Genomic DNA, 23206 nt, shown 5'->3' on the forward strand with positions numbered 1-23206 from the left:
CAAAATAATATACAAAAATTCTGCCCAAATATCAGACCGTATACCACAATATACACTTTATAAACATCTTTCAATCTATACTTTTGTTTTTGTAATTTATTTGTTTTATTTATTTATTTTTGGCCGTGCTGGGTCTTCGTTGCTGTGCATGGGCCTTCTCTAGCTGTGGCGAGCAGGGGCTACTCTTCCTTGTGGTGCACGGGCTTCTCATCACGGTGGCCTCTCTTGTTGTGGGGCAGGGGCTCTAGGCGCATGGGCTTCAGTAGTTGTGGCACGTGGGATCTAGAGCGCAGGCTCAGTAGTTGTGGCGCACGGGCTTAGTTGCTCCGTGGCTTGTGGGATCTTCCCAGACCAGGGCTCGAACCCATGTCCCCTGCATTGACAGGCGGATTCGAAACCACTGCACCACCAGGGAAGCCCCCTATACTTCTTTATAAAAGTAAGATATAATTATTAGGTTGTTTATTTGGGGGCCAGGCAAATTGGTGTTTATTATATTAAGCTAAATATTATTTAAGAACTAATGATTATGGGAAATTGAAGGATAAAATGGAGGATATCTCTTAAGCCGTTCATTTTGATCTGATGATAGTGCACATATTACTTTTCTAATGTGAGTAAATGTACACAGTTGATCATCAAATTGAAGATTAAGAGCATTCCATTCCATGAGTTTATAATAAGTAAATTTACTACAGACTGGTCTTACATGTTTTATTCTGTTTAATGAACACTTAGAGAAGTCCCTAAAATCAAGGTAATACCTTTTCATTTACATAATTCCCAGAACATAAAATAGTAAAACATTTTATGTGTGCTATAAAATACAGATATTAACGTCATATACAATTTTCCTATAATTCCTATAGTCATTAAAGCTATTTAAAATTAGCATTCCAAAACTGATTATTTTTTCCTTAGGTATCTAATTAACACCATGGAAAAAACAATCCTTTGCTCTCTGACTAGTAAGGGCTTGTCACAAGTTAGAGATGCCAAATATTCCAAGTTCATGTGAAAAATGCCTCATATCAATGAAATGTATCCATTTCAACTTAGTAGAAACTTCCATTAGCAACTTTCACCAAAAATATTTTCTACAAATCCTCTTGCCAAGTTCTGCTAACCATTTTTACAACCGATGTATAAGTAAGGTTGTTTATTTTTTAGATTTCTAAAAACTGCACCTCTTTAGAGCTAACTCAATTAGAAATTTAGAACAGAAAAATAACAGAAATTTTTTAAATTACTCTTTAGTGTCATAATATTAAAACCCATCCCCATTAGAAGAAATCATTAAAATAAGCTTTCTAAGAATAAACATGTATATAACATTTTATAGAATTATACCTACTATTATAAATATCATAACCAAACAAATCCACAGACACATATATAAGGAGAAAACACACATATGCATAAACATACCTTTGCTCCTGTATCAAATTTTCCTGCTACAGTAGGAGTACAGGAGGTATTGAGAACAGTTAGCCCCCCCAATGGAATGATTCCTTGTGATGGAACAACATCAATCACAGACAAAAGACTCTGGTCACAAACCTATAATCAAAAATTTGCAGAAATGTCACTTGTCCTTTAAAGTTATTGTTCCAAAGCTTTCATAGGAAAACTTCTAGACCAGTACATAGAGAGAGGACCTACAGGCACACAGCATGAGATGGTTTTGAAATAGATTTTCAAACACCAGACAAACAATTTGAACTTCAACAAGGATTTGCACCCCTAACCCAGCAAACAGAACTTTTAGCAATGGCATCTTCCAATTCAAACAGGACGATGAAGCTTATTATCTGAAGTGTTTTCAAGACTTTGCAAAACTTACAAGGAAATGATGAGATGTATCTGTTGGAGAGATGCCAAAATTCTAGATACTATTTTGATAGCCTGTCTTTTCCCTGATCCTAAAAAACTGAAAGCAAAGTTAGTGGGGAGGCAAGATGATAAAGTAACCTACTCTTCTTTATTATTTCCTTTATAGCCTAATGTCTAAGATATCATTTTGACCTTCAAAAAAGTAACTTACCAAAAGAGTTAAGGTGTGGTTTGTCAGAGGCCAATTTAGGCTTATCTATCATGCCTTAAGTCAGAATAATTTGAAGGGAAATTGGTTAACATATTTTAGGGGATGAAGGAACAAACAGACTTCAGAACTAATTCTGAAGCAACAGAGTAGAAAAGGGTATCCTCCTTTGCTTGTTTGGGCAGAAGACATGTAAATACAAGCTTGAAAGAAAGATCTCAAATGCTAACCTCTACTGTCACTATTAGGAGATGTTAATGTTTCTCAGTTAAAAAAAAAAAACCTCTATTACCAATTTAAACACCACCCGCCCCACAATTTAAATCAGGAGTAACAACTATAAATAGAATATCTTTAGAATGGTCTTGATCTAGGTCCCAGTTGCTACCATAACAGTCTTGATGACAGAGTGAAAACGAGGAAAAAAAGGAAAAGCATGTAATTAAATACTGAATGTAACATAAACACTGCATATTTTTTTAATGTTAGTTTTTTTGAAATCATCTTTTTTTCCCAATAAAACAAAATAACAGAAAGAAAGCAAAAGAGGGGTAAGAGGAGAAGGAAGGGAGAGATTAAGGAAGGAAGGGAGAGATAGAGACAAATTTTATGGGAAACTAAAAGGATAAAGTAGATGAAATGTATTCAGATAAATCTGATATGAAATACCTAAATATTAGCATTAGTCAATCTATAAAGACTAAAGTATTCATGGCATAGAACTCATGGCAATAAATAGTTCAAATTATAATGTGATCTGATCCAAGTAAGATTTCCAGATTCTACATTACCTTGAAATAAGCATGGTTTGGTCCTACATTGTGAAGAATGGCTTTTCTCCAAGTTGTTAAACCCTGAGGGCTATCACTGAAGAGTATCCTTGGCTCTAAAAGAATGACCTTGGTGTGACCAAGCTAATAAGAGGAAGAAAGGGAACATGAAATTGAAATAACAGTAAACATTTTTTTATCCCCCACCAGATAACTCAAACTTTTTCAGCTTCATAGAAGTTTCTAAAATACGAAGCGTTATCAGATTTTATGGTGTGCTTAAGAGAAAGGAAAAGAGTGGAATATTTACAATGTACTCCTAAACTGAGGAAGGCAGAGAGAGTAAGATAACTCGAAGGACGAAGTAAATCCATGACTGAGAATGATGTAGATTAGTCACTGAAGGGGATATTAGAGACCATCTGCCCCACTACATACAAGGTGTTACCATGTGCTACACAAAAGGAAAAAGTTCAAGGGTCATGTAAGTATGGGAAATAACATGCCAAGAGAGATTATCCAGGCATGTTTCTACTAGAAGTCTTCTCATAGGGCTTAGTATGCTGATAATGTACACTTTGCTTATCTGAGAATGGGGAGGTAGTACACTGTGATTCACAGAATTACCTAGGCACAGGACTCCCTCGCCCTGTCCTACACAAACCACTTCACAGAACTACAGCAACATAAAACACTTTTTGGAAACGTTGATATTATCCACCTCTCCCATTTTACAGGAAAGCAAACAATAACCAAGGTGAACTAGAACCCAAGATTTCTAATTCCTCATTCAGTGCTCTCTACAATAGACCCTACTATAAATAATACATATTATTTCTTATTGTCTTAGGAGATTTTAATACATTCATATAATTAGTTGAAGAATATGATTCGGATAACTGGAAAAATAAACTTTCAAACAAAGCTAACAAAAGATGAAATGGTCAAGTAAGTTCTTCATAATTAATGAAAAAACTTAAATGAACATTTTATTTAATTGTTTCACATTCCTCCTTCTTTACTTTCTTAAGAGTAACACTTCACTTACTCTTAAGTAAGTTCACTTAAACTCAAGGGCTTGAAAAATTGGCCAAAAATAATCTAGTTCAGTACACTGACATCTCAGAGTTTAATTCTTAACCAATCCTAGTGTAGGGAAAGTGGAAATCAAATTTTATGAGATGGTAATGGCAAAGGCTGTGGAGGCAGATCACTTTGGATATAAATTCCAATAGGGCATTTATTGCACGTGTGAACTTGTACTAGATAATTAACCATTCTAATGCTCCATTTCCTCACCCATCAATTGAGTTATTAATACATTCCTTATAGAGTTGCTGTACGGATTAAATGAGATAATACAAGAACGTCATTTTGCATCGTACCTGAGACACAATAATTAATAAGTGATACCTTATGGTTATCAGGGGATAAGGTGGGGAGGGATGAATTGGGAGACTGGGACTGACATATACACACTACTATATATAAAACAGATAACTAATAAGAACCTGCTGCATAGTACAGGGAACTCTACTCAATACTCTGTAATGGCCTATATGGAAAAAGAATCTTAAAAAAAAAAGACTGGATACATGTATACATATAACTGATTCACTTTGCTGTACACCTGAAACTAATACAACATTGTAAATCAACTATACTCCAATAATTTTTTTTTTTAAAATGATACTTATTATTAAAGCTAAGTCTACATTACTAAATTGCTCATCTTTTATTTGTTAGAAAAAATACACATGGGGTGAGTATATGAGCAAATTTATATTAGTAAACTTGTCAAACACAGTTATGTAAATAACAGTTAAAGAACTGTATACAGGGCTTCCCTAGTAGTGCAGTGGTTAAGAATCCACCTGCCAATGCAGGGGACACGGGTTTGAGCCCTGGTCCGGGAAGATCCCACATGCCGCGGAGCAAATAAGCCCGTGTGCCACAACTACTGAGCCTGTGATCTGGAGCCTGCAAGCCATAGCTGCTGAGCCCACGTGCCACAGCTACTGAAGCCTGTGTGCCTGGAGCCCGTGCTCCGCAACAAGGGAAGGCACTGCAATGAGAAGCCCACGCACTGCAGCAAAGAGTAGCCCCTGCTTGCTGCCACTAGAGAAAGCCCACACGCGGCAACGAAGACCCAATGCAGCCAAAAATAAACAAACAAATAAATAAATTAATTAAAAAAATAAAAAGAACTGTATACATATGTTCACCAAAAGACAGAGAATGTTAACAGAAGCACTATTACATTAGCCAAAAATCTGAAACAATCCAAACCCTCATCAGCTGTATGATGGAAAACTGATTGTATAGTCTAACCAAATGGAATGCTATTCAGGAGTGAGAATGAATAATCTGTCACCACATGTATCAGCATAGATGCATCCCACAAACCTAATTATGAACAAAAGAAGACAGGCATAGAAGAGAACATATGGTGTGATGACATTTATATAACGTTTAAAACCAAAATTAATCTATGCCTTAGAAGTAACGATTGTGATGATCCTGGGAGGGACACATAGTGACTGGAAGTGTGGACTAGGGGGGTTCTTTTGTGATGCTAGTCATGTTCTGTTTCTTGATCAGGTTGATCTGGGTGTGAGTTACAAGGGTGTTACTAGTTTATAAAAAATAATTGAGTGATACATAGTTTATAATATGTGCACCTTTCTGTAGTATACTATACTTCAATACAAAGTTGTAAAAGGAATTAATAAGTGATTTAAACATAGTGAAAGCAGCAGCTTATTTCAAGCCTGGGGCAAAGGAAAGACCCTATTGATTTCTGACTGCCACTTGCCATCATAAAAGTGGATGGATCTCTTATATCTTAAGGCTATAAGCTTCTTCATAGCTAAAATATGTAAGAACATGATCATGGCCTGGAGACAGAGATGGGATTTAGTAAAACAGCATTGGGTTGTGTTAAATTACTAAAAACGTTGGGAAGGGAATTTGGTACACATGTAAAGCATATCCTTGGTAATTAAGAGCCATGAAGTTAAGGTCTTCTGGGTTCTACCACAGAAAGAAAGTTAAAATTACATATTGCAGCCTTCACTTTACTTACATTGTTATTATAAGTATATTCCATATGGAATATGGAAGAATTTTCTATATTTCCTTCCTATATAAATCACATGATCCATTTCATACTGAATTATTAATTACAACTAAATACGAAAAATGCAATAATATAATTTTCTCTAGTTTTCTTTGGCACTTATTAAAGAAATAATTTAATTTCAAGTGGCTCCCATGGTATTATAGTCTCTAATAACAATCTAGTATTGTCGGCACAAAAGTCTTGGATTTCTGAGTTAATTCTAGATAATACAACACATTTTTTAGCAAAGTCTTCATTTATGGTAGAGAAGTGGCTCCAAGAAGATGCTAAGACACTTTAGTTAACTAAGTATTACATGTAAAATCAGTTTTTACTAACATAGTATATATACGCAACTATATACGCATATGCATACTCAACCAATTTATAGCCCTCAAAATAAAAATAATATTCAAGGGAAATCATTACATGTGCAAGACATTTCAGTGTCAGCATGTTTCCTTCATTGATGTGAAGAATAAATTCTCCCCTTTCCGGAGAATCAAATCCCAGCTGCCATGTCACTTCACATTCCAATAGGGAGTATGGCTCAACAGTGCCTACAGAGAATTTAGAGAGAACAAGAAATTTACCACATTTTAACTATATTTATTTTTTAATATCTAAAATAAGAGATGGCATAAACATGTAATGACATTTTATAACAAATTATTTAAATTAAACAAAATACAGGGAATACCTTATGCTCCAACTTTAATAGGCAGATCAAAATATCTGACAAAAAGTATGCCAATATATAGCAAAAAATTTTTAATTTATCTATGAAGCAACACTCTAGGATTAGAGATAACTTTACATCTAGACAGTAGAAAACCATCTGCGATCCCTGATCAAATGTCCCCTCCACATTTCTCAACACTCTGAAACACACCGGACACTCATTCAGTTTCTGGAGGAAGGAATTATCATTACCAGAGGCTTTTTTTTGTTTGTTTTAATGTTCAAATCCCTAGAGATATAACTTCTGATGTAGCTATTAGCAATTAGCACGTTTCTGTAATTCAAATGTATTTAGAACCCAGGAGGGTATAAGGCACATTTACTGTGAGGTGCTTTACCTGTTTAAATTCATCATCTCCTTTGGTCTAAGAAAATAATACTTGATGGAAAGAATGACTTAGAAGCTCTTCCCTCAGGAAGAGGGGATCATCTGAGATTCAAAGGCACAGGATACTGAACAGAGAGATGCGTGACCATCACAACAAACTTTGCCTTGAGTCAGGCTGACTCACATGCAACAGTAGTTTTCTCAACCTTGAAAAAGGTATAGTGCCTACCTCCTAGTTTTGCAGTGGCCACATAGGGAGATAACAACACACATAAAGGGATTAACATAGTGTGTAATGCCCAGAAAGCACCCAGTGTCAGATATTATTATTAATACTCTTGAATGCCAATACTATAGTTGGCACAATAATTTATAAAAAGAAGAGAAACTACTCGTGGAAGAGCTAACAGTCTAGTTGGGATCCATCAGAATTATATTTGTCTATAAGTAACAATAAGCCCTGTTACAGTGGGTTAGGTAGATATGAGTTTATTTATCTTATGCAATCAGAAGTCCATGGGCAGGTATTCCAGGGTTGCTTTAACAGGTTGACAATGCCTTGAAGGAGCAATGCTCCTAGCTTCCCACACTGCCATTCCTTATCATGTGCCCTTCCTCAGTGTGGAAAGATATCAAAGCACAGTCGTTAAAAACAGCACAAATTCTCCGGTCAGACTCCCTGGTTCAAATTTCAGCTCTGACACTTACTAGCTGAGACTTTGGACGATTTACTAAACCTATGTAACACAGATTCCTCATACATAAAGTGGGGATAACAACTGTTTCTTAGAGAATTGATAAAGGGAATAAATAAGCTAATATAAGCAGAAGTACTTCAAACAGTACCTGGCATATAGAAGGGGGATGAAGCTAAAAGAAATTTCTGTCCATATCTCATTGGCAAGAAAGGCTGGGGAAAAGAGATACGTAAATAAGAACATTGCTTCCCCAAACAAACTGAGGGTCCCATAAGGAAGGGGAATGGATATCAGATATGGGCTTAGTAACATCTACCACAACAGGAGATGGACATAAACAAATAACTGTAGGTGATGTAACAAATACACAATGGGAGTGGAAAAGAGGTTGGGTGGGAAGTTCTAAATTAGCCCAAGAAAGTGGAGGAAACTTCATCATAAGGAGATGGCATTTGAGTTGTGACTGAAGAATGATCAGGAACTCTGCAGGAGGACAAAGTCTGCAGGAAATGTAGAAGTCAAGTGATGGTACTAGAAGTGAGTGATGTGTAGAGAAGACTGTGATGGGAAGTAACTCTGACAAAGAAGAGTCAATGCTATTTATAAAGACACCTAAGCTTTCAGAGAAGAGTTGAGAGCAGCACAAGGATTATAGATCCATGTTGAGAGGGTTAGCTTGAGGTCAATACTTTCCCTTCAACCAGCATGGCTATATATTTTTCTCCAGGAATATTATGTATATTGTGGGACAGGAGAAATAAGTTGGATGGCTGAATTGAGCACGGCTGGGATTGGCAGGGAAGGTACTACAAACGGCCAAGGAGTGACAGAATTGAGAAAGACAATGAGAGTGAACTGACTGAAGACAAGGCTGAGGACTGAGTGGACTCAAGAGTTCAGTATGGTTAAAGACAACAAGGATGAACACATAAGAAAACAAGCAGAAACATAAACAATATCTAATGAAAAAGTCATATGAGAAACCAATTCTATCTTAGAAAACATCAATCCACTCTTCCATTCTCCCCTTATAATATCCACTATCCAAATACAAATCCAAAATGTATCATGCCTCAGGAAAAAAGGACAATCACAACATAAAATTTAAATTATAACTCTTCATTTTAGTTTACAAAAAAATAGACAGGGATATGATTAAATGCATTATGTAGGATGTAAAACCAATTCTAGGGGCAAAAAAATTTGCTACCCCAAAATGTGTCTCTTTGCCATGAGGATTAATTTAAGCTGATTATTATTATTATTTTTTTTTATTGCGGTACACAGGCCTCTCACTGTTGTAGCCTCTCCCGCTGCGGAGCAACAGGCTCCAGACGTGCAGGCTCAACAGCCATGGCTCACGGGCCCAGCTGCTCCGCGGCATATGGGATCTTCCCGGACTGGGGCACAAACCCATGTCCCCTGCATCGGCAGGCGGACTCTCAACAACTGCGCCACCAGGGAAGCCCTAAGCTGATTATTTTTAAGAAACAGAAGAAGACTCAGGAAGTTTTTTCTTGTTACCTCTTCCTTAACTGCCTAAAAGAATTTAGATAAAGGGCTAGTTCCCAGAATAGAGCTATCACCAGAGATACATGCAAAGAATATGGGCTGGCTATCATAGGGGAGACTCAGCTGGGCGAAGAGATCAAGTCTACTCTGTGTACCATGACCCAGGAAACATCTGTTTACCAAACATTTGCTTTTCCATCTGCATGTGAATTCCCTTTCTCACCTTTGAAGCCCCAATCCACTACCCCCAACATCCTCTTTTGTCTTTAGCTGAAGATGACATTTAAGGTGAGGATTTGGCCACTCTGGCAAGTAATGGGGTTTTCCTGGGTCTGTCTCACGGATACATGTTATTAAACTTTTGTGTGATTTTCTCCTGTTAATCTGTCCCATGTCAGTTTAATTCTTATACCAACTAGAAGAACCTAAGGGTAGAAGAAAACTTCTTCTTTTCCAACACGATATAACAAAAGGGATGTAAGAAAAATAACTCAATAAAAAGATTTATACAGGAGACCTTCAAGATGGTGGAGGAGTAAGACATGGAGATCACCTTCCTCCCCACAAATACATCAGAAATACATCTACATGTGGAACAACTCCTACAGAACACCTACTGAATGCTGGAAAAAGACCTCAGACCTCCCGAAAATTATATATATATTTTTCCGTTTTCTCTTTTTGGGAGTATGTATACATATGCTTAGTTGTGCAATTTTGTCTGTATAGCTTTGCTTTCACCATTTGTCCTAAGGGGCTGTCTGTCTGTGTTTTGTTGTTTTTTTCCTTACTATAGTTTTTAGAGCTTGTTATCATTGGTGGATTTTTTTATTGGTTTGGTTGCTCTCCTCTTTCTTCTTCCTTTAATGACTTTTTAATTTTTTTTTTTTTTTGCGGTACGCGGGCCTCTCACTGTTGTGGCCTCTCCTGTTGCAGAGCAACAGGCTCCAGACACGCAGGCTCAGCGTCCATGGCTCATGGGCCTAGTCACTCCACGGCATGTGGGATCTTCCTGGACCGGGGCACAAACCCGTATCCCCTGCATCGGCAGGCGGACTCTCAACCACTGCGCCACCAGGGAAGCCCTGACTTTTTAATTTTTTAAAATATTTTCTTTTATTTTAATAACTTTATTTTATTTTATTCCTTCTTTCTTTCTTTCTTTTTTTCTCCTCCCTTTTCTTCTGAGCTGTGTGGCTGACAGGGTCTTGGTGTTCCGGCCGGGTGTCAGGCCTGTGCCTCTGAGGAGGGAGAGCCAAGTTCAGGACACTGGTTCACCAAAGACCTCCCAGCTCCACAAAATATCAAATGGCTAAAGCTCTCCCAGAGATCTCCATCTCAAGGCTAAGACCCAGCTCCACTCAACAAACAGCAAGCTACAGTACTGGACACCCTATGCCAAACAACTAGCAAGACAGAACAAAACCACACCCAATACCAGAGAAGCTGCTTAAAGTCATAATAAGGTCAGAGATACCCCAAAACACACCACCAGATGTGGTCCTGCCCACCACAAAGACAAGATCCAGCCTCATCCACCAGAACGTAGTGCCCTCCAGCAGTACGCCTACACAACCTACTGACCCAACCTTAGCCACTGGGGGCAAACACCAAAAACAAAGGGAACAAAGAACCTGCAGCCCGTGAAAAGGAGACCCCAAACACAGTAAGTTAAGCAAAATGAGGAGACAGAGAAACACACAGCAGATGAAGGAGCAAGGTAAAAACCCAACAGACTAAACAAATGAAGAGAAAATAGGCAGTCTACCTGAAAAAGAATTTACAGTAATGATAGTAAAGATGATCCACAATCTTGGAAATAGAATGGAGAAAATACAAGAAACGCTTAACAAGGACCTAGAAGAACTAAAGAGCAAACAACAATGATGAACAACATAATAAACAAAATTTAAAATTCTCTAGAAGGAATCAATAGCAGAATAACTGAGACAGAACAGTTAAGTGACCTGGAAGATAAAATAGTGGAAATAACTACTGCAGAGCAGAATAAAGAAAAAAGAATGAAAAGAACTGAGGACAGTCTCAGAGAATCAGCACCACCAAACCAGCTTTACAACAAATGCTAAAGGAACTTCTCTAGGCAGGAAACACAAGACAGGAAAAGATCAAAAATAACAAACACAAAATAATTAAGAAAATGGTAACAGGAATATACATATTGATAAATACCTTAAATGTAAATGTATTAAATGCTCCAACCAAAAGACACAGACTGGCTGAATGCATATAAAAACAAGACCCGTATATACACTGTCTAAAAAAGACCCACTTCAGACCTAGGGACACATACAGACTGAAAGTTAGGGGATGGAAAAAGATACTCCATGCAAAACAAGCTTTAAATGATACATTAAACAAGATGGACTTAATTGATATTAATAGGACATTCCATTCAAAAACAACATAATACAAGTTCTTCTCAAATGCTCATGGAGCATTCTCCAGGATAGATCATATATTGGGTCACAAATCAAGCCCTGGTAAATTTAAGAAAACTGAAACCGAATCAAGTATCTTTTCGGACCACAATGCTATGAGACTAAATATCTATTACAGGAAAAAAACCTGTAACAAATACAAACACATGGAGGCTAAACAATACACTACTAAATAACCAAGAGATTACTGAAGAAATCAAAGAGGAAATCAAAATATACCTAATGCAGCTCTATTTACAATAGCCAGGACATGGAAGCAACCTAAGGGTCCACTGACAGATGAATGGATAAAGAAGATGTGGTACATATATTTAATGGAATATTACTCAGCCATAAAAAGAAATGAAATTGAGTTATTTCTAGTGAGGTGGATGGACCTAGCGTTTGTCATACAGAGTGAAGTGAGTCCCAAAGAGTAAAACAAATACCATAAGCTAACACATATATATGGAATCTATGAAAAATAAAATAAAAATGGTTCTGAAGAACCTAAGGGGAGGACAGAAATAAAGACGCAGACGTAGAGAATGGACTTCAGGGCTTGGGGAGGGGGAAGGGTAAGCTGGGACGAAGTGAGAGAGCATTGACATATATATACACTACCAAATGTAAAATAGATAGCTAGTGGGAAGCAGCCACATAGCACAGGGAGATCAGCTCCATACTTTGTGACCACCTAGAGGGGTGCGATAGTGAGGGTGGGAGGGAGACGCAAGAGGGAGGCGATGTGGGGATATATGTATATGTATAGCTGATTCACTTTGTTATAAAGCAGAAACTAACACACCATTGTAAAGCAATTATACTCCAAAAAAGATGTTAAAAGAAAAAGATTTTTACAAAGAGGCAAAAACAAAAGTGAGTAATTATTATATGAATATTCTGAGCAGCAGAAGGAAAATGACATTAGAGAAATCTAGGTATATAATATAAATTATGCATACTTTCCTCCATGCTATATCAAATAGATTCAAGTATTGTATCATTTGTGTTCTAAAAAAATTAAAAGTATTTAAAGGATGGGCTTCCCTGGTGGCGCAGTGGTTGAGAGTCCGCCTGCCAATGCAGGGGTCACAGGTTCATGCCCCGGTTCAGGGGGATCCCACGTGCCGCGGAGCAGCTGGGCCCGTGAGCCACGGCCGCTGAGCCTGCGCGTCTGGAGCCTGTGCTCCACAACGGGAGAGGCCACAACAGTGAGAGGCCCGCATACCGCAAAAAAAAAAAAGTACTTAAAGTACTAATGGCATTCATATTAACACTGTATTCGGAATTAAATGTCTTTGTGTTTTTTGCTTTGATTTAAAAAAATGTAAGAGGTGTTATGAGCAACCCAAAGAAAAGAAAAGTAAATACTAAAATCTCCCTGTAAAAAATAGAGTACTGAAAACCATGAGAAGTTTATAACATTGTAATTCCACTTTTGACAAATGAAGCATTTTCATGGCATTTCCATGGCAGCCACAAGGGGGAAGCCCAGCCACTCAACACTGGCTAGGATGCAGAAATACAAGGAAAAGTACCTGTGCACTGTGCTTTTCTGACACCCTTAGTGTCATATCACGTGCTTGATCAGAACCTATAGCTGGAATGCAGATAATGTAACTACAACTGATACCTCCTGTTCAAGAAAACTGGAGAAGGTTTATCTAGAATCTCTGAAATCTGCAGAAATATTTTCTTTTTCTTCTCTGATCATTTACTCCACTTCTTTCTAGTTTGGGGCGGGACCCAGTATTTTCAGTATTAATAACAACAAAAAAGAGCTTGGTCAAATGAATCTGCTAAATATTGATAGAAGTATACCTCAAATGCTTAATAAATTATAATCTGGGATTGTGCTAAATCTATCCAGATTAATAAAACGATTAAATATGGTTATATCAATGATCTCCAGGCATAATAAGGGGACAGTCCTCCACTTCCACTTGTTAAATTTGTCAACATCTCCACCTATATCTGCACTAAAATTAAGTGAACTTAAATTAATACTCGAGCTTGTTTATAACACTCCCTGGTACCAACACTGGTAGAGTTATATAGAAGTCACGATTTGGAAATGACTGATAGTCACAGGAAAAGCACCTAAGGCAAGAATTCAATGAACCAGGACTCCTCTGTGACCTGAAGTATAGTCTACTTAGATCGCAAATGAAGACTATCTCTAAATTAGAGATAAAGAGGGAGGGAGGGGGAGAGGAAGGGAAGGACATAGGGAAGGAAGGAGGGAAGGAATGTCCCATTGTCCCAAGACCATTTGTGATTTACTTCTACGTTCTTATCACAGTTATACAGTACACACTCCAGATATGATTAATGCCTGAATACATGAATAAATGAATGTCTAAATCAAACAACAGAATAAACTACTACCTTTAGCTGGACGAATGAAAAATGCCATCCCTTTTCCTGTATTTATCAGTTGCCATTCAAATTTGACAAAATAATTCTGATGATTATACAACCTAACCATCCCCCTAAAACATGTTTTCACCAAGAAGCCTTGTGGTCTCAGTACTAGCTCATTAGCAGATAGCTCAAGTTTTACTGGCAAGACAACTGCCATCACTAGGATGTGCCCACCAGGCATATTGTTCACTGACAGGTGAAAGACCTGTAACACAGCAAAGGCATCCAAATTTAACTAACACCTCTTAACTGAATGGTAGAATTCAGTTACATGTAAAATGTATATATTATTGATTGACATCAACAATTCTTAGTAAACAATATCAAAATAATTATGAAAGGTAATTAGACTACCATTGAAATATGAATCTACAAATCTACAAATTGCTGCACATATAGTTTCTATGTTTGGGGACCAAACATAATATATACTACAATAATTGGGGTAAATATACAAAACGACATTTTGATTCTAGCAAACAGAAATTTGAAAATAAATCTTACTTCCAAAATTTTCCAATGGTGGGAGATTCAAATATCACTGAAACAGAAGTACTAGCTGTAGGTGGAATCACATATGAAAATTGGTTGGTTTTCCGAAGTTCTTGCAAATTGACATCTAACTGGATCAAAATATGAATAGGTAGCATATTAATAACATGTAGTAGACGAGTATTTGTTGAGTTCACACAAACATCACCAAAGTTAAGGACAGAGAGCCCTAAAAAAATGAACAGTTACTAAGCTTAATGTTGACAAATGTGTTCATTGACTTAAGTTTTCATACTATATGCTGATCGATTAATTTGTTAAAAATAGTACTTAAAATAGTTACTATATATCAGAAATTATTAACAGAGCTTTTTATCTAAATGTCCATAATTTGAGGTGATTGGCCAAAATTCAATACATATTGTGATTATATGGAAAATTTCATGACAAAATTATTAGCACTAATTATAACTCAGTACATGAATTTGCATACTCCTACACCCTCCCCACTCCCATAAATGCATTTATGTTCACTTATCCAGAACTTACAGAAATTGGTAACTTCCCATGACTCACTGTTTAAATTTTCCCCTTTAAATGCCAGAAGTTTTTACATCATAACAATCTTAATTATGTCTTATCCTGCTTTTTTAACAGCTTAATTTAATTTTAACTGGTATACAGCAAACTGTACATGTTTAAAGTACAGAATTTCATAAGCATTGACATACGTATACACCTGAATACAGGTGAAATACCTGAAACGATCACCACAATGAAGAGAGTGAACATCCATCACTCCAAAAAATATACTTGGCCCCTTTATAGTTTCTCCTTACCACCATCCTCTGTATTCCCCCTTTCCAGACAACCACTCATCTGCTTTATGTCATTATAGATCAGTTTGCTTTTTCTAGACTTTAATATGAGTGGAATAATATAGCATGTATGGTTTTTCTCTGATTTCTTTCACTCAGCAAACTCTCTAGAGATCCATTTAAGATGTTTCGTGTGTCAACAGTCCATTCCTTTATATTACTAAGTAGTAGTCTATTATAGGTGAATGTTTATGTATCACCTGTTAACACTTCGATTCTTCCCAGGTATGGCCTGTTAAAATTAAGGATGCTAAAACATTTGCGAACAAGTATTTGTTTGAAAATATGCCCTCATTTCTTTTGGATAAATATCTAGGAGTATAATGGATGGGTAATATGGTACATGTGTGTTTAAATGTTTAAGAAACTGCCAAACTGCTTTAAAGTGGTTGTATAACTTCATATTCCCACTAGCAGTGTACAAGAGTCCCAGTTTCCTCACATCTTCAGCAATAATTGAAATGGTAAGTTTTTCAGCCATTCTAATAGATTTATAGCAGTATCTCATTGTGGTGTTATTTTGTGTTTCCCTTACAATGAACAATGTTGTGCATCTTTCCATGTGCTTATTTGTCATTATATCTTCTATAAGGAAGGAAGCACATGGCTTATGATCTATTTTGATTTAGTTTTGGCACATGATGTAACTAGCACTACTTTTTTTTTTTTTAATCACAGCCATACTAACACATGTGACGTGGTATCTCATTGTGGTTTTGATTTGCAGTTCACTAATGACTAATGATATTGAGCATCTTTTCATGTGCTTACAGAGCATTTTTATGTCTTCTATAAAGAATAGAAATGTCTATTCAAGTCTTGTGCATTTTTAATTGTGTTTCTTGTTGAGTTGTAGGAGTTCTTTATACATCCTGGATATTAATCACTTATCAAATATATTATTTGCAAATATTTTTTCACATTACGAAGGTTGTCTTTTCACTCTATTGATTGTGTTCTTTGATGCACAAAAAAGTTTTTCATTTTGATGAAATCTGGTTTATTTTTTCCTTTGTTGCCTATGCTTTTGGTGTCATATCCAAGAAATCATTGCCAAACCCAATGCCATGAAAAATTTCACCTGTTTTCTTCCAAGAGTTTTATAGTTTTAGCTCTTAAGTTTAGATCTTTGATCCATATTGAGTTAATTTTTGTATATGGTCACATTCGTTTTTTGTTTTTGTTTTTAACGTCTTTATTGGAGTATAATTGCATTACAATGGTGTGTTAGTTTCTGCTTTATAACAAAGTGAATCAGTTATACATATACATATGTTCCCATATCTCTTCCCTCTTGCATCTCCCTCCCTCCCACCCTTCCTATCCCACCTCTCTAGGTGGTCACACACACCACCTACCTGATCTCCCTGTGCTATGCGGCTGCTTCCCACTAGCTATCTAGTTTACATTTAGTAGTGTATATATGTCCATGCCACTCTCTCACTTTGTCACAGCTTGCCCTTCCCCCTCCCCATATCCTCAAGTCCATTCTCTAGTAGGTCTGTAGCATTACTTATTGAAAAGACTATGCTTTCTGCACCTTTTTGAACCTCATTGCCTTTTACCTTAGTCAAAATTCATTTGTCCAATATATATAGGTCTATTTCTGAACCTTACTTATGTTTCATTGTTCTATATTTATGCCAATAACATACAGTTTGGTTTACTATAGCTTTAAAATAAATCTTGAAATTAAGCAGTGTTTTATCTCCAACATGTTTTCCTTTTTCAAAACTGTTTTGACTATTCTAATTACACTGCATTTCCACATGAATTTTAAAATGAGCCTGTCAATTTCTACAAAAGATCCTGATAGAATTTTGGTTGGAACTGTGGTGAATCTGTAGATTATATGGATCGTTTTTGCATATCTTCTATGACTCTGCATAACTTTTTTTTTTTACATCTTTATTGGAGTATAATTGCTCTGCATAACTTTTTGAATAAATGGAATACAGGTACAATAACTGTTTTAGTGTCATTGTCTGATAATTCTAACCTATGTATCAGTATTAATCAGATTTAACTGATTAATAATTCTCTTTATTATGGGTTGTATTTTCCTGCTTCTTATGTATTGTAATCTTTGTTTGGATGTCAATATAGTAAATTTTACCTCATTAGGTACTGGATATTTTTTCATATTCCTATAATATTCTTGAGCTCTGCTCTGGAAGGAAGTTACCTCAAAACAGACTGGTCCCTCCAGATCTTTCTTTTATGAATGTTACCCGGGTCCAGAGCCGTGCTCTAAATAGTAATAAATATTCTCCACTACTGAGGCAAGAACTTCCTGAGTACTCTGCCTCAATGTCCCATGAATTATGAGGTTTCAGTACTGGTTGAGGCAAGCAATACAGAGGTGAGCCAGAAATATTAAGACAGAGATACAAGAACAAGACAGACAAAGTGGGTCTAATAAGATCCTATTTATACCTAGAATAACCAAAGCAATCCTGAAGAAGAAGAGCAAATTTGGAGGACTTGCACTTACTGATTTCAAAACTTACCATAAAGCTACTTATCGATGGTATAGAATTGTCATTGGGATAGAAATACATATCAATGGAACAGAATTAAGAATCCAGAAACAAACCCTGACACATTTGGTCATTTGATTTTCTACAAAGGTGTCAAGGCAATTCAGTGAGAAATGATAGTATTTTCAACAAATGGTGCTAGGACCATTGAATATCCATATATTATAATATGAATTTAGACTCAACTCATACCATAAACAAAAATTTTTAAAACATAAAAAGGAATTGTAGGGGCTTCCCTGGTGGCTCAGTGGTTGAGAGTCCGCCTGCCAATGCAGGGGACACGGGTTCGTGCCCCGGTCCGGGAGGATCCCACATGCTGCGGAGCGGCTGTGCCCGTGAGCCATGGCCGCTGAGCCTACAGGTCCGGAGCCTGAGCTCTGCAACGGGAGAGGCCACAACAGTGAGAGGTCCGCGTACCACAAAAAAAAAAAAAAAAGAAAAAAAACTGTAGTCCTAAACATAAGATCTAAAAATATAAACTGTTTAAAAGAAAATAGGAGAAAATATTTGTGACCTTGAGCTAGCTAAAGATTGTTGGGCATGATATCAAAAGCATGATCTATAAAAGTAAAAAATTTAGTAAATTCAATTTCATTTAAATTAAAAAATTCTGTGCTTTAAACAACATTATTAAGAATATGAAAAGAAAAAAAAGCCACAGACTTAGGGAAAATATTTGGAAATCATATATCTGACAAAAAACTTGTACTCAGAATACATAAACAATTCCTACAACTCTATAATGAGAAGGTAAATATTCAAATTAAAAATTGGGCAAAGACATTTCTCCAAGATATACAATTTAAATAGTTGTACCTCTAAGTAAATGCATGAAAATATATTCAACACCTTAGTCAAAAAGGAAATGCAAATCAAAATCACAATGAGAGAACATTTTGCACCCGCTAGGATGGCTGTAATCAAAAAGACAGAAAATAATAATTGCTGGTGAAAATGTGGAGAAACTGTAACCCTCATACACTGTTGGAGGGACTGTAACTTGGTGCAGTCACTGTGGAAAATTTTTGGCAATTTCTTTAAAAGTTAGACACAAACTTACCGTATGACTCAGCAATTCTACTCCTAGGAATCTAACCAAAAGAAATAAAAACATATGTTCACTCGACGAATTATATGTAAGTGTTTATAGCAGCAATATTCACAATAGCCTCAAACTGGAAATGGCTCAATGTCCATCAACTGGTAAATGGATAAACAAAATGTGGTATTCCTAATAAAATGAGATACTATTTAGATACAAAAAGGAACAAAATATTTATACCTACTACCACAAGGATGAACCTTACCAACATTATGCTAAGCTAAAGAAACAATATAAGGGAAACCACATATTATGATTTCTTTTACATGAAATGTTCAGAATAGGCAAATCTATAGAGATAGAAAGCTAAATAATGGTTGCCTGGGGCTAGGGCTGGGAATTGGAAGTAACTTGCATATAGACATGAGGGTGATGGCAGCACTGTAAAACTGAATTGCGATGACAGTTGCATAAACCTGTAAATTCACTGAAATTCATTGATTTTCATGCTTTGACCTGGTGAATTTTATGTAATATAAATTATACTTCAATAAATCTGTTAAAAAATTGTTCAGTAGGTTTTTATAGATTCTTACCAACAATTACTTGATGAATTTGCTTTGGTGTCAAGATTAAGCTGCAATCATGTTTTTCATGGGGTGAGGATGGGTCTGATTTAAGTCCTTTGAGCACCTGTGAGAAATCACATTATTCCAAAATTAATTGTTCAATATTAGCAAAAGGTATTTTAAGAATTCTCATGGTATAATAAAATGTAAAACACTGCACATGCCTTTCTTTTCAAAGACTTTGTCTCCGTGGATGCTATATTTCTGGTACTTAGCAATTGGTTACACTTGATCCAATGCTGTGCTGAAGATAACTCTTCTATTTCCGCTTCTGAGAATGTGGGTGACTTTAGACCCGATGCTGGCTGTAATCCTATGTCTGTATCATTATATGAGTACATGTGTTTCCTAGTGAAATCATAATAATAATTAACTGAGGCTAGGTCTTTTAGAAAATACATCAGTAAATCCAAATATTCCCCACAGTACATGCTGTTACTGACCCACTCAGATCCACTGAAGCAGACGGAAGCACTAATCTCCATAAAATTGCCTTCTGTTAAGGGACCCCATTCTCAAACACCTACTCAAGGAAGCTACGCCCACCCTATCATACCCAAGGACAGCTCACAGTCAATGACTCAAGGCAGGAACAACAATATGGTATAATTTATGCTCAAAAGACCCTAGGTATCAGGCTGAGAGTAAACTTTATTTGAAACACATTATTTCTGAGTTCTCTCTTCTGCCCTCTCCTGCTTTCCTCATATTGTGCAGGTTTCTCCCAAAAGAACATTCTCCAAAAATCACATGTGCTGGAATTCCTGTCTCAGAATCTGCTTCTGGGGAAGCCCACCCAAGACATTCCCAAATCAGAAGTAAAAAAGGAAATAAATGCAGTTAAAGTAGTTCAATGTTTTGCTATTTTCATACATGAAATGTCATTTAAATCACTAAAAAGAACCTAAAGAGTAAAGAAAAAAATTCTGGCTCTACAGGCACCATGCTCTGTTTTATACTGTTTGAGGAAGTGAACTTTACCTCTGTTCTTCTTTCTGCAGGCGCACATTTCTTAAATATTTAATGTATCCTGCATAATGCTTTTCATGTGCTTTTTTTTCAAATTTAGTATACGCAAAATCAGGATCCACATAGTTATATCTTGGAATCTTTGTGAAAATCGTCCTACAATATGAGCAAGACATGTTAATATTTAGGTGTATATATATACGCATTTATTCAATCAGTATTTACTGAGTGCCTCCTATGCCAGGAGTTGGGCACAGAATGGTGAACAGGACAGATTCTAGTCCTTTTATATACCAAGACATTATTACATGTAGAAATAGAATGATATCTAATTTTCTTCTTAACCTAATCACAGGAAATCCCTAAGGTCATTGGGAAGAAGTAGGACCTACCCTAAACCCACTCTTGGAGTATTAGTCAAGTAGGCAATTTGAGCAGTTCTAGATTACAGATGGAACTATAGCTGAAACTGATTAGTGTTTCCTAATAGTTAATTACTTTTAGATCACTGTGATCAAAATCATAAAAGAATATATAGAATAATGAATCCTTTTGTTAAATCATGCTTTCTTAATATCTCAGAGCTTATGAAATAACCATCAGCAATAAATCTATACAGAGAAAAAGAACCCAAAGAAGAACTGCAAACTACTCTACATCTCACATTCACTCAACTGGTGCATGCACTTCCTTTCACCTACCACATATTTTCCATAAAAACAAAAAGTACAATCATTCACATCTTTTGGCCTTAGGCTACCTCAGTCTTCAGCAAATTTTATTAATCATTGAGATTCTCACCCTTAATAATTAACTCCTAAGTATAAACCTAGTAGTCATATACAGTCAAATGAAATTTAATCTAATATCTAATATTTCTTCCTGTTTTTGATAATTCCTCAGTGGTAACAGTAATACATCTTGAACTGAGTTAAAGACTTTAAAAGAGTGAGGCAATAAGAGAGAAACAAATGCTTTGTTACTCAGATAGTTGTTGATATATTTAAATCTCCCTTCAGGCTCTGGGATCCTTAACCACCTTTAGAAGCTAGAAATAATTCCTATATCTGACGTCCCTCTCTCTGTAACAAAGAGAAAAGGAGGGACTTAAAAAGAAGTAGTACAGGAGGTGCCTAAAGTGACACAGAGCTGGTTACTAACATATCTAAATGCTTATCAGCTCCTTAAAGAATAAACTTTAAGAAATACCTCTGCAACTTTGAGTAGATGATTTTTTTTAAAATGTGCAAAGTACAGACAACAAAATTTACTATGTAAATAAAGCATTTTTCCTCATTTATTTGAAAAATTTTTACTGAATGCCTAATATAACACACTATTCTGAACACAAGACATATACTGCATTAAATAAAACTAGACAAAAATTCTTACCTTATTTTCTTCTCAAAAATTGAAAAGGTAAAAAGCATTAAAAAATAAAACAGCAATTATAATTACAACAACTTAATACACTATAAAATTTCATTACTTAAATGTTCATTACTACTTGCTAACCAGAAAATAACTGGACTAAATTTTGTATTTCTATTAGCATGGAAAAGAGTAAATTGAGAAAAATAATTATGGCCATGGGATGCTTACGTTAGCCTTCTTCAAAAAAATCCTGGCATTTTGAGATCATCTGATTAATACTTAGACAGGAACAAAATGTTAATGTTAAATTAAAACATTATATCTCTATATAGATATATTTGTATAAGCATAAGGAATAATTGAAAATGATACATTTAAAAATTATTTCCAGCAGCTACCTCTGCAGGGTGGGATGAGTTTTCCTTTTTTTATACTGTATAATTATTTAAAATGGAGTCTGCATAATTTTTATGCGTGTGTGTTTTATGGTACTTGTCAAGTAAAAAAAGAGAGATAAAGACTGCTGTGGATGGAATCTGTAAAATAAAATCATAAAATAGGCTACATAAAAACCCAGAATTTTCCAATTGTGGATAATAAAACAATTATGGACTAAAAAATCAAATGGTATTTTAAGAAAATGACTATAAAAGTAAGTGAACTTGAAGACTCACCAAAGGTAAAGAGACACGTAGAGAAAGCCCAGGGACATGGTCAAGTTTAGACAGTTAAACAAGCAGGCAGAAAAGAAACCCAGTTCATCCTCAAATGTATACAAACCATTCCTGAGCTAATGGCCCAAATAAAGATGTCAGGTTGACTGGGTTTATTCTCACTAAGCATTGACATGGTAGTAATTTCTTTGAAAATGGGGTAATTTTTAAATTGAGGCTTACTATCACTCATAGTCCTTATAATTGGGGAGGTTTTAGTTCACTTTGGTAAAGGTTATTGAAAATGTGACTTTCAGGGGACTGAACAAAGATGTAGCATAGGGATGAAGATAATGACAATGAACCAACTAAGACGAGAACAACTTGTTTATCACAGTTTAAAATTCTTAATCTTAGATAAATTCAGGCTCTCAGCCATAATTAATGAACATGACTACTCTGAGGACTGTATACATTTCCAAAATTGATTATTTCTATTATTCTTCTCTACTTGTTACTTCTCCTTTCTCATTTCTAATTCTATTGATTT

General features: G+C 35.9%; 1 protein-coding gene across 1 annotated transcript; it reads right to left on the reverse strand.

Moving 5' to 3' along the window:
• Nucleotides 1–1428: 1428 nt before the first annotated feature.
• On the reverse strand, nucleotides 1429–22715 carry LOC112399838 (uncharacterized; the record flags this gene model as incomplete). The annotated part of the gene is given in 10 exon segments (XM_024745229.1): nucleotides 1429–1560; nucleotides 2833–2955; nucleotides 6272–6492; nucleotides 14041–14271; nucleotides 14274–14281; nucleotides 14581–14797; nucleotides 19628–19724; nucleotides 19825–20008; nucleotides 20642–20785; nucleotides 22678–22715. Coding segments are annotated over 10 exon segments (1395 nt in total), but the record flags the coding sequence as incomplete, so codon positions are not given.
• Between the last annotated feature and the right edge of the window lie 491 nt (nucleotides 22716–23206).

This window comes from Neophocaena asiaeorientalis, unplaced genomic scaffold (assembly GCF_003031525.2).
Source record: "Neophocaena asiaeorientalis asiaeorientalis breed wild unplaced genomic scaffold, Neophocaena_asiaeorientalis_V1.1 scaffold1445, whole genome shotgun sequence".
NCBI classification, from domain to species: Eukaryota; Metazoa; Chordata; class Mammalia; order Artiodactyla; family Phocoenidae; genus Neophocaena; species Neophocaena asiaeorientalis.